The 12,459-nt window shown below is 37.8% G+C and overlaps 1 protein-coding gene across 1 annotated transcript in view; it reads left to right on the top strand.

The window, feature by feature from the left end:
• The first annotated feature begins 8,407 nt into the window (after nt 1-8,407).
• Nucleotides 8,408-12,459, top strand: part of CdGAPr (GTPase-activating protein CdGAPr) — a 57,598-nt gene continuing 53,546 nt past the window's right edge. Inside the window, exon 1 of the mRNA XM_074109146.1 lies at nt 8,408-9,154. Coding sequence (XP_073965247.1) covers nt 9,101-9,154 — 54 coding nt within the window. The 5' untranslated portion in view covers nt 8,408-9,100. The remainder of the gene's footprint in view (nt 9,155-12,459) is intronic.

Raw genomic sequence — 12,459 nt, 5'->3', positions numbered from 1 at the left:
TACGTCGTCGCATGCGCACCACATGGTGCAGTAGGTACTACAGTTAACACGTTTGTCCCCGGCATCGATCCACTAAGCTCTTACGCTGTGTCTACGCATATCCCACAGCAGTCACTTCTATGCCAGTGACACACTTATACGTGTCACAGACGTAATACATTCCGGCATAAAACAGATAGGTACTGAAATCAATCTAGTACATACAAAGTGCGCTCGGGCAACGCACACATAGACACTGCTCACGGACACGATGTCTCGGACCGGTTGGGACCAGTGCGAGCGCGAGTGCCATCCGCTTGAGACAGGCGTCTGTGAATTTTTTTATGCAATAATGGAGAATGCGAATTTATCACAGTTTCAAATATAATAATCGTGCATTTCGCCAATGTTGAAATCGTCGCAAGATATTTTCTGTCTGTGACAAATAAATTTGTAAAATAACAATGACATTAACATTAAAATATTTTAGTTACTATTCATTTTTATTTCCATTCTTCCTGTTCCCAACAATAAATCAAACAACTAGAAACGAGTGGCCACTACCACGATAGTTTTTTGTGCATAAGCCATAGTTGACAACCCCAGAGCGCTACCGGTTCGCTACAACTAAATAGCATAATACCAAGTTTGTAGTACGTCGCAATGTCAAAACATATTAGTTTCAAAATGTCTAAAGCTTGAAATGACTTACACCTACTTCTTAAAATACCGTATTCTTGATATAACTATAATTCAAATTGACTTTAAAATGTCTCAAGATGAAAACGTCAAATTCTCAAAATACCTAAAACTCAGTAAGTAGTTCAGTACCTATAGAAAAGGGTCTAAATTTCGAAATCACTGATTTTTATAAATAGCAATGAATGACCTAATTAATTAATGAACTGAAATAATTTCCTTGCTCACCCGCGACCTTACGATAGCTAAGCTTATGCAAAATATGCGTGTTCATGCAGTGCGTTAAGCTTATGCGTGTTTTGCATAAGCTTAGCTATCGTAAGGTCGAGGGTGAGCAAGGAAATTATTTCAGTTCATTGATATGGACATCCGCAAAGTAAAGCCTGATTCAATAAATTATCTAATTAATTAAGTATTTTTTGAGCTGAACTATGAATGCCCATTATTTATCACTGGCAACGCGATCTCGTGAGAAAAAGCAATTCGCGCGAACCGGTGGCCAACGCCGGAACCAAAATTACCCCATAAAAACTAATTTAATCCTTTAGACGACAGCGCCATCTTAAACTGTAAAAGTAAATTTGTTTAAACCCACGCTTAAAAAAAACATCGGCAATTTTATGGACATCTTTATTGACGTTTTTATTGCAATGCCACAAAAACTGATACTGCGTTCCAGTTTCATTCGATTCGGAAGTAATACATATCTGTCATCTCAGATTTGGGATTGCGTATGGTTTATTTACATTTCTTTAACACGCTATTGGCTGTTGCGTAATGTTAATTGCAGTTATGGAGATGATGAAAGTGAAATTTTGTTTAATTTAAATAACGACTGTCATTGCACTGTTTTACGTGCTTGGTTTTTAACCCCCCCACGCAAAAAGAGGGGTGTTATACGTTTGACCGATGCGTGTCTGTGGCACCGTAGCTCTTAAACGGGTGGACCGATTTGAATGAGGTTTTTTTTTATTTGAAAGCATGTTTTCCAGCGATTGTTCTTAGACATGTTTCATCCAAAATGGTTCAGTCGTTTTTGAGATATTGAACTTTGAAGTGACATTGTCGGGAGTTTTTCTACTTTTTGTTGATTAGGTTGTAGAATAAAACGGACCCGTCTCTTCCCGTGGGTGTCGTAAAACGCGACTAAAAACCCGATGTGAGATTGGGTAGCGCTCTCTATTGCCTGTTATGAACTAGGTACTGACTTTCAAAATATGCGGTGTGGAAGGCAAAGGAAACGAACACACTATTTTCCCAAGAAAGTCATTAGCAGAGAGCGGTATTTTCATGGCACTTATCGACTACCCTAAATGATGTTGATATATTATATATTGTATTAGTTTAAATTGAACTGCGTAAACTTATTATGTTATGTAGAGCTTCCTTCCGCACACAAATGGATATTTGACTGTTAAACAAGTACTTTAGAGAACGAAAAAAAAACATATTTTTTTAGAGAATTTATGAAACACTACAACAGACTTTCAACATGCAATTGAAAAAACACTGAATTGAAATTATTAAATTAGAAATTTTTAACTACTGTTTTCATTGCATTTGTCATTTCACATTTTCAACTGCTCTAAAGGTAATTAGAAGAGATAGCTGTTTAACATAAGGCCGCCTGTTGTTTACCTATCGGAAGTCGATAAGTGAGAAATCACTATGACAGTTCAAAATTGCCACGAAAATTCCGTTCTCTAGCTTATTAGGAAACTTCACTACAGATTCTGATCTGACGACCACGACCATTCTGTTAAGACTACCGTAGCGACTTGGAAGTTGTCATTGTACAAATACTGCGGTTGATGCGTGCGACTACGTCGAAATATTAGGAGCACATCAAAGGCAACCGTGATCACTGATCAACATTCTATTGGAAATATTAGCAAATATGTTGAATCATTTAAGACTTAGGCTGTGTTGACTTGATACGGAGTAGTTTATATTACATTTATCAGCGTGGTCATAATACAAGCTTTTGTTTAAGAGCGTTTATACCTGCTGAGCTGGCAACGTTGCATTTCTGTTAGTTTCTCTCGATTATTCCATAAAAATTGAATGATACTTAATTTAAAAATGTGGTCTGATAAAACTCTTCTTAATATATAAATGTGTCTACTCCAAAAAATACTCCTGATAGTCTTTTTCTTTAAAAACCGTTAACAAACATTAAAGCCTGACCAGAAATATATGACTATTCGCCATGTTGCAGAATTTCATTGGAACTAATTTCTACACTGGCAATAATTTTAATGATTGTCAGTGTCACTGTGGCGGTTTCTTTGAGCAATAACAAAAAATGCCCAAAACGATTCGTAGTCAACAACGGATCATTGTAAATAATGTTTATAATTTTTTTTTTTTTTAAATATCACCGTACAATTCACACCAATTGACCTAGTCCCAAAGTAAGCTTAGCAAAGCTTGTGTTATGGGTACTAAGCAACGGATAAATATAATTATATAGATAGATACATACTTAAATACATAGTAAACACCCAAGACCCGAGAACAAACATTCGTATTTTCATACAAATATCTGCCCCGACACGGGAATCGAACCCGGGACCTCAGGCTTCGTAGTCAGGTTCTCTAACCACTAGGCCATCTGGTCGTCAAAATATAATAAACTACTGGAAAAAAAAAAAACGCTTGGGAAATGAAACTATTTCGCTACAAAACCTTTCCAAATTAAATCAGAGCTAACAGGTAAACGTTGTAGACAAGTCAAGATGTCATTGTAGTCTGGTTATCATAAATCGGTTCTTTATTGTCATATAAATAAGAACAATAGCGCCCTCTTGACAATAGTGATATATTTTTGTTTGCCTTTAGTTCATTTTTAAAGAATATAAAAGTATCACGAATAATTATTGGAGTAGACACATTAACTTAAGTATATATTAAGAAGAGTTCTTTCTATCAGACCACATTTTTAATTTTCATTTAACTTTTATGGAATAGTGTAAAACTAACAAAATGCAACGTTGCCAGCTCAGTAGGTAAGGTATAAACGCTCTTAATTGTAAATGGTCGGATGTAACTCAAAGTAAGTAAACTTGTCTTGAAATCTTTAAATTCTCATTCCAATTCAATTCAATTCTTGAAAGTATAGCTCCATCGATACTATTGATGATTCCGCCAATGTCGAGGTTGGAAAAGACACTATTAGTTTAGTCGTTGTTCGGTAAAGTCTAATTTCAACCACTTCTAGTGATCTGATCGACTTTGAAAGTTGACACGTACATGTAATTGTGTGTAGTTTGCATGACAGTGCTAGTACAGTAAACAGTTAGCAAAAAATGCTTGTATTAAAAATAAATTTAAAAAGCCATTCGCTTAAAATAACTGTTTTTTTGTTAGTCTTCCGTTTTGTCGTACAACCGGTGTAAACTTTACCAAAATAAAACATCTGACCCCGTTGACCTTGTTTTTAAATAGGTATTAATCATGACAATCGATCTTTTTTAAACAACGAACTACTCCTTCTGCAGGCGGCCAGTGTTTGTGTATGGTCATATATTTTTCGGAGTCGCTACACTTGACACTTGTCGTGGTCGTCATGGAATAAAAATCGTGGTGGTTTCCTTTTCTTGCATACCGCAGTGCTCTTCACTTTGCAGGCAGCAGCAGCAGCTAGCAATAGAAAGCGCTCTCATTCTCTCATTAGATCCTGCAGTCACTTTTTACAACAACGGAAAGCGATAGATCCGCTCTATTCTAAAACCAGAATCGGCATGGAGCGTAAGAAAATATTACGTTGTTTTAGACTCTTATTTAAATAAATTGATGCATACGTAATATTGACAAAGGTAGCCTTCGGTATTTTGGACTTGGTGAGAGAATGAGTTGAACTAGACGAGGGTTTATGCGAGGGGTCATGCTGATCAAATTACAGTCCTGAAAAAGACCAGGGGCTGTATTACCCAACGGCCGAGCGCTCGCTGTGTCGCATTCATCTCTTTCTACACCGATGTTATTCCATTTGAAAAAAGAAATAGTAAGTGATACCAAATGTTATAGATAAAATGGCCCCAGGTCTGAAGTATCTAAAACCGACGAGTTTGTGTGAAAAGATGCGCGGGATTCTTTAAAGAGAAAGAGACTTAATGAATGATTCGTTTGGCATTCCGTCTCTGCCTACTTCATTTTGATATATGCTTAAGTATTTATGTATGTATGGTTATTTGTACATATATTAAAATGAAATTTAAGTTTATTTATATCGACGTGACGGTGACGTATATATGGCTATATGGCTTTGGCCGTGGGTCGATCCGGTTCCGTTTTATCAGTCGTTGATATTTGGCATATAATTTACGACAGGTATTGGCTTATTGTAGAGTATTGATGACGAGTTGTCAATGTTTTATTCATATGACTTTTCACTTGAGACAAATTGGCAATCAACGTTATTTTTTCCGTTGTAACAACTGAATTGCCATAAATAACAGTAAGTGGGTTACTTGTTTAACTACCAAAGTTTTTAGAGAACACAAATTGTTTCTGTAAAACGACATCTTTTGAAAAACTATAGTTTTTAGTCTAGGTCCGCTGCTTCAGATATCAAATTGCGAACTCGCGAGATGTATCTGGACCAAAAACATGTAATCTGTTAAGCCTCACCTACTTGTAGAAAAACTTGGCTATGATAATGACGCAGTAACCCACAGCTATGACTAACCCGGGTTTTTATTGATTAGAGGAAATCACAGTTTACGACCGTGCCCCTGTGTATTTAAATCCGAAACTGGTTTCGCGCTATTAACATTGTGCCCACTTACATACATTATGTTATGTTTTACATCTATATAGGTCTGCGTAGAAGCATCCAGAGTGGAATTAATGCCGTTTATCGTTTATCAATGCGACAGTTTAACCTTTTGAATATATGTTGTTTGGGGCTTAAACTAGTCAAAAGAAAATGAGGCCCACTTGAGTTTCGTCAATAAAATGAAACTAAAAATGCGTTTGTGTTTTATTGGAATACAATACAATTGATTGAGTGAAAAATATTTGTATTGTGTTACTTACTTACTTACTTCGCCGGCTCAGCGACCCAAAGTGGATCTTGGCCTCCGACACAAGACTCCGCCAATTGTTCCTATCCTGTGCAACAAGGCGCCAGTCTGCCACCTGCATGTCGCACAGGTCTTTTCGGACTTCATCCAACCAGCGATACCTAGGCCTTCCGATTGGCCGTCTTTCAATCGTTTGTCCTAGGTATGCTCTCTTGGCCGCACGATCCTCTCCCATTCTCTCCACGTGGCCGAGCCAACGAAGCCGCGCAGACTTGCTCTCGCCTATAATGTTGGGCTCGCCCACCAGGTCTTCCACATCCACATTTCTCCTGACACGCCAGGCTCCATCCACTCGTCTTGTAGGTCCCAGAATCTTGCTGCAGATCTTCCTATCCGACACTAATAGCTTATTCTCTTCCTTCAGTGTTATTGTGTTAAGTTGTGTTAGTGAAACTATATTAAGACAAGGAGTGAGAAGTATAAAGAATTATATTCATTAGTATTTTCGTTTTACTAATGAAATGAAACTCACATGGTCCCTTTTTAGGGTTCCGTACCCAAAGGGTAAAAACGGGACCCTATTACTAAGACTCCGCTGTCCGTCCGCCCGTCCGTCTGTTTGTCCGTCTGTCACCAGGCTTTATCTCATGAACCGTGATAGTTAGACAGTGGAATGTTTCACAGATTATGTATTTCTGTTCTGCCTATAACAACAAATACAAACAATAGAATAAAATAAATATTTAAGGGGGGCTCCCATACAACAATCGTGTTTTTTTTTGCTCTTGTCTAACGTTGTATAGATAATGGTACGGAACCCTTCGTGCGTGAGTCCGACTCGCACATGGATGCACAGAAAAACCAGAAAAAGAGACCAGCGCTGGGAATCGAACCCAGGTCCTCAGCAATCCGTACTGCGTGCTATAACCCCTACACCACCGCTGGACAGGAATCTAGACACGAATTTTTCCTATGCATACATATCTCAATTTGCTTATTTCTACTACGCTACTTATGCAGCAGCACTAGCGACATCTATGTTCCGCTCTCATCGAGAGACGTCACACTCTTTCGAAACCAACCGCTCACCCAGACAATATATTTCTGGTGTACAATAAAGTGTATGTATGTATGTAAACTCTTTATTGTACAAAAGAAAATTAACAAAATACAACTGACAAACTTTAAGATACTTGTACAAAGGCGGACTTATCCCTTTAAGGGATCTCTACCAGTCAACCTTTCAACCTTTTCCTTTTCCTTTTTTTTTTCTTTGGTCAAGTGTCATTGTATTGTATTGTACCTTATTTTTCTAAACACGCATCACTTACATATCGTGTTTGTTAATGGAATTCACACTTAAAGGTTCCAGTGCCCTTGGTGTAATTTTCGGTTACAAATTACGTCTCGATCGCGTTTGCGTTAAAATCTCAATTTTATATGGAAACACGAACAGCGCCTCTAGCGGAACGTTTGCGATGTTCGTGTTTCCATACAAATTGAGAATTGAACGCGAGCGCGATCGAGACGTATTTTGTAACCGAAAATTACACTAAGGGTACAGAAGGGTGATATAAACTGAACCTTATTAATCTCGCAACAATGTCTGCCTCTCTGTCACAGCTCAAATTTATGATGTGTATTTTTATTGCCGCTTCAACAACATATAATAGAAATAAAATAAGATTAAAAGTTAAAGATGTTTCCAACCAACTAAAATAATATAAGCCGTGGCGGCCTAGTGGTTTGACCTATCGCCTCTCAAGCAGAGGGTTGTGGGCTCAAACCCCGGCTCGCACCTCTGAGTTTTTCCAAATTCATGTGCGGAGTTACATTTGAAATTTACCACGAGCTTTGCGGTGAAGGAAAAACATCGTGAGGAAACCTGCACAAACCTGCGAAGCAATTCAATGGTGTGTGTGAAGTTCCCAATCCGCAATGGGCCCGCGTGGGAACTATGGCCCAAGCCCTCTTGTTCTGAGAGGAGGCCTGTGCCCAGCAGTGGGACGTATATAGGCTGGATGATGATGATGATGAAAATAATATGACCTCACGTCCTGTATACTTTGCTCAAATTAGAAGTAGGGTTAGCATTGGATTTTTAGATAGCTAAAAATTTTTATGGAACCCTTCTTTAGGTCGTGAATCAAGCTCGTACTAGGCCGTTTTTTTGTAACTTTTTTTTCCTGTAACGTTTTTATCGAAACACGCGACTACAGCATCGATGATTTTTCCGATGTTGAGATTAAAGAATTACTTTTTAGTTCGAATTGGGAACTTGTTCTATCAGACTTAGGGGCTGTTTCACCATCCATTGATTAGCGTTAACCGACGGTTAAATGTGATGCCGTGTCCGTCTATTCGAACAAAACAAATAAAGGCGGCATCACACCTAACCGCCAGTTAACGCTAATCAATGGATGGTGAAACAGCCCCTAAATAAATACTCTTAGCGTAATGTCAATCCAATTAAAAATCATCCATTGCAACTTTTCGCATATTTTATACAAATGTAGTATAATTAATTATTCTTAACAAAATTATAATGCTTCAGATTTGAGCAACCTTTGCATTATGCATTAAATTACCAAACGATCCATACGAAACTATATTACCCCATAGCGGGGTAAATTTCCCCGACCGGCAACACCGCCATCGACCGCAGTGTGCGGGGCGGGAGGCGGCTCGCTGTCAAATCGAATTATTATACGAGAGTACTCCAGTACTCCTTGATTTGCTATTATGCGTTTGTTTTACCAAAAAAACGTACTAAAATACGCAAAGCACGTCGCTTAAGTAAATTTTACGTTTATAGTGCCGCCGCGGACGTAGTGATGTAAAACCCGATGCATTTCGTGTTAAATGTGCGGTGTTAAAATCCAGTTTCTATTTTTGTTTTGTAACCCAGTTTAAACGTAAAACATTGTTTTTACTGTCGTAATGTGAAGCAGCGGCGAGTTTTTGGCCTTTTCGAACGCTTCAAGTTTTTGTGAAATACTTTTGTAGCTAATCGGCGTGAAATACCTTTCGAAATTTGGTGCCAATTTAAATACTAAAAGTTGTCTTACTTACTGTGCCAAAGATTGTGGAAATAGCTTGGAGTTTGAATAGCGGAATAGGCTGTGAGTTTGAATTAGGACCAGCCACAGATTTCTTCTTTTTTGTGCTAATATTATTATTAAGTGCCAGTGTTATAAGTACAAATTAATTGACACCATTGCAAAAAAATAGTAATAGTTTACCAGCCAGAGCTTTTTAGTAGTGTAACTTAATTTACTTTTTAAACTGGTTATTCACCAAATGGATGGATTTAATGGCCAGTTTGAAGTAAATGCGGTTGCTGAAATAAAAAAAATTTCGTTAAACAATTGGTTGGTGGATATGTCGGGCTGACGATGCGGAGGGTCTTCGGAGTCTGTTCAGAGAGCTGGTACCTCTGCGGACAGAATGTGAGCCGTTAGCTGTTGATGTTGTCTGTATGTTTGTCTTTTTATTTAATTTATGCATGATAATTGCTTGGTTTTTACTAACTGGTATGTTTTATGGATGTAGTTTGTAATATTTATTTTATTTTAATTAATTAATTTATTTTTAAAGTGATTAGACAACTAAACATTCTGTGAATATTTCAAGCGTCTACCTGTTGCCGTTATTAATATCAAGCAAAAAACGGCAAAACAATCACGTTTGTTGTATGAGAGCCCCCCTTAAATATTTATTTTATTCTGTTTTTAGTATTCGTCGTTATAGTGGCCACAGTAATACATAATCCGTGAAAATTTCAAGTGTCTAACTGTTATGGCTCAAGAGATAGAGCCCTGTGACAGACGGATGGACAGACAGACAGACAGACAGACAGCGGAGTCTCAGTAATAGGGTTCCGTTGGCACCCTTTGGGTACGGAACCCTAAAAAGGAGGATATAAATGTAATTGTTTATATATTTTTTTCTAAAATGTTGCTGCTTCGTCCCTGTATTGTATTCTACTTAATTGTAGAATTTTGTTTCAAATAGCCCAGTGACCCACTGCTATGCAAAGGCCTCCATCTATAATGGTCTATGGAATAACACATACGCTACTATTATGTCTAGATATTAACGAAAACACATGTTTAGAAGTAAATCGTATATTCAGCTTTGTAGCTGTACACCGAAAGTGTGACAAAACGGTACAATAGTGACTGGTTGCTAGCCTGTCGCCTACGGTATACCTTGACCTATATCCTTTGTCGCCTCTTACGACATCCACGGAAGAAATGGAGAGGTTTAATTCTAACCCGACACCAGACGGGAAAAAACAAGTAAATTAAATTAGACAGGAAATTACAAACAATTTACGATATCATTTAAACAATCAAGAACATAATAATAGTATTCCGAAGCAGGGTTAGTAATTTACGAAAGTGATTTATGAAAATTTGGGAGTGTGTGTATGTTAGTAACTCTAACGATTTTTTTATTTTATTTGTGCGAATATATTAAACAATCTATCAACGAAATAACACAGCCTATCTCTGTACAATTTAAAGCAGCGTTTCCACCAGAGATGCGCGACGATGTGTTGCGAGGGATATGTTTTTCATCAACCAATAAAACCATCCTCGCATAGCACGTCCCTGGTGGAAACAGCCACACCGTTCCACATACTTGCTACACATCCACGCACCGCTTAGCTACATCGCACATCTCTGGTGGAAACGCTGCTTAACTCCTTGGTTTTTAGGGTTCCGGAGCCAAAATGGCAAAAACGGAACCCTTATAGTTTCGTCAAGTCCATCTGTCTGTCTGTCCGTTCGTCCGTCCGTATGTCACAGGCATTTTACTCGAAAACTAAAAGATGTATATCAATGAAATTTGGAGTACTAACAGATGTCTTGTCAAAGCTGCTATTCAGTTTTGTAGTTAAATTACAAAAATAAATATTTATAGGGGGGGCACTCCATAATAAAAAAAAATATTAAAAATTTTACTCGCTTCAACGTGTGGCACATAGTTTGACAGCTCTTTTCAAAAGATAGTAAGGTTTCTCAAAAACTTTTTTGATTAAATGAAGATTTCCTAAAATAAGCGCTCCCAAAGTAGCAAAAATGGTGTCCCCCCCTTTATCTTGTAATAATTTCAACGAAAATTGGACGAAAAACTGAGCTTCTCAACAAAAGGAGGTGCCGTGAAGATACGCTCTTTTTCTGGTAATATATTTTAAGACTGTAGTAAGTGTTTTAATTGTGTTATAACGCACATAATATTACTTGATTTTTTTCGTAATGGCTACGGAACCCTATCTTGAGCGTGTCCGACACGCTCTTGGCCGGTTTTTTTTTACGATTATTAGTGTAAATTATAGGTATTATTCTGTATATATGTTAGTTTTTAACTCGGATGTCCTCATAGCGCTTTGAATAACATTCACAACATTATCCTGCTGTTCTCATTATGATGGCATAGTGTATGTTTATGATTATGACAATTGTTTACTATGGCGCGGCGCGTCATAGTTTATATTATGTCTATGAGGTAATAAGTTACAGGCAGTTGCGTTGTCGAAAATACAAACTGAAACATAGATGCACTGAAAAACCAGAAAAAGAGACCAGCGCTGGGAATCGAATCCAGGTCCTCAGCATTCCGTGCTGCGTGCTATACCTGTACACCACCACTGGACAGGAGTACAGACACAAGTTTCTCATATGCACCACATATCTCAGCTTGTTTGTTTTCTTATTTAGTCACTTAAGCAGCGACACTAGCGACACATATGTTGTAGCCCTCATCGAGAAACTTTCAGCACTCCATTGGAATTAACCGCTCAACCGGACAAGAGATGTCGCTATTAAGCAATCAAATTAAGATTGATTTTGGAGTTTTTTTATATTTTTTGTATGGATTTTACGGGATGACCGTAAAAGTAACAAAATTTGGAGTTGAAATAAAAAATACAAAAATACTCCAAAAACCAATCTTAAGTTGCGTTGTGGTCCGGCGTGGCGTGCGTTTTTTTTAACCCCCGACGCAAAAAGAGGGGTGTTATAAGTTTGACCGCTATGTGTGTCTGTGGCACCGTAGCTCTTATACGGGTGGACCACTCAACTAAGTAAATAGATTCAGTGGTTTAGACGTGATAAGGTAACGAACAAACAGACTTGCAAACTTTCGCATTTATAATTGTGGGATACGGCAAAGTCAGGAATTTTCCAAAACCGTATTTTGTATATATTTCACAGATAACTTTTTTTTTAATCTGCAAGTCTGCGCTTCTAAGGCGCCCATGCTCTTTATCAATCCGTCCCAGTTTATATCTTCCATACATTATCATACATTTAGCCGTCGCTAAAGAAGGAATGCCGGTTTGTATGAGCCGCCTACGCAAGGCATTATTGAGTGTTAAGGTCGAATATATAAGACTGTTTTATTATTTAATATCGTCGGCTCAGAGCTGTTTTGACGGGAGTCGGCTATTGCTTACACTAATTTTTACCCGACTGCCCAAAGAAGGGTTGTTTTTTCAACGTAATGTATGTATAACTCTATTTATTTGGTCTTCTCTATAGCTTTAACGGCTGGAAGGTTTTTAACATTACAATAATAAAAGTAAAGTCATTTATTGTCACAGAAAACAAAACACGACTGCATGAATCTATCTAAAAACTGCGTACGGACAGTACGGGACTGGCACGGGATAAAGTCTTGAAATTTCAACCGCTGGGCTTAGTTTTGAAATTTTGGACAGTTGTTTTTAACGCAACCTCAATCACGA

This window comes from Choristoneura fumiferana, chromosome 28 (genome assembly GCF_025370935.1).
Source record: "Choristoneura fumiferana chromosome 28, NRCan_CFum_1, whole genome shotgun sequence".
NCBI classification, from domain to species: Eukaryota; Metazoa; Arthropoda; class Insecta; order Lepidoptera; family Tortricidae; genus Choristoneura; species Choristoneura fumiferana.
The sequence above is the reverse complement of the archived record's forward strand: the minus strand, read 5'-3'. Positions and strand labels throughout refer to the sequence as shown.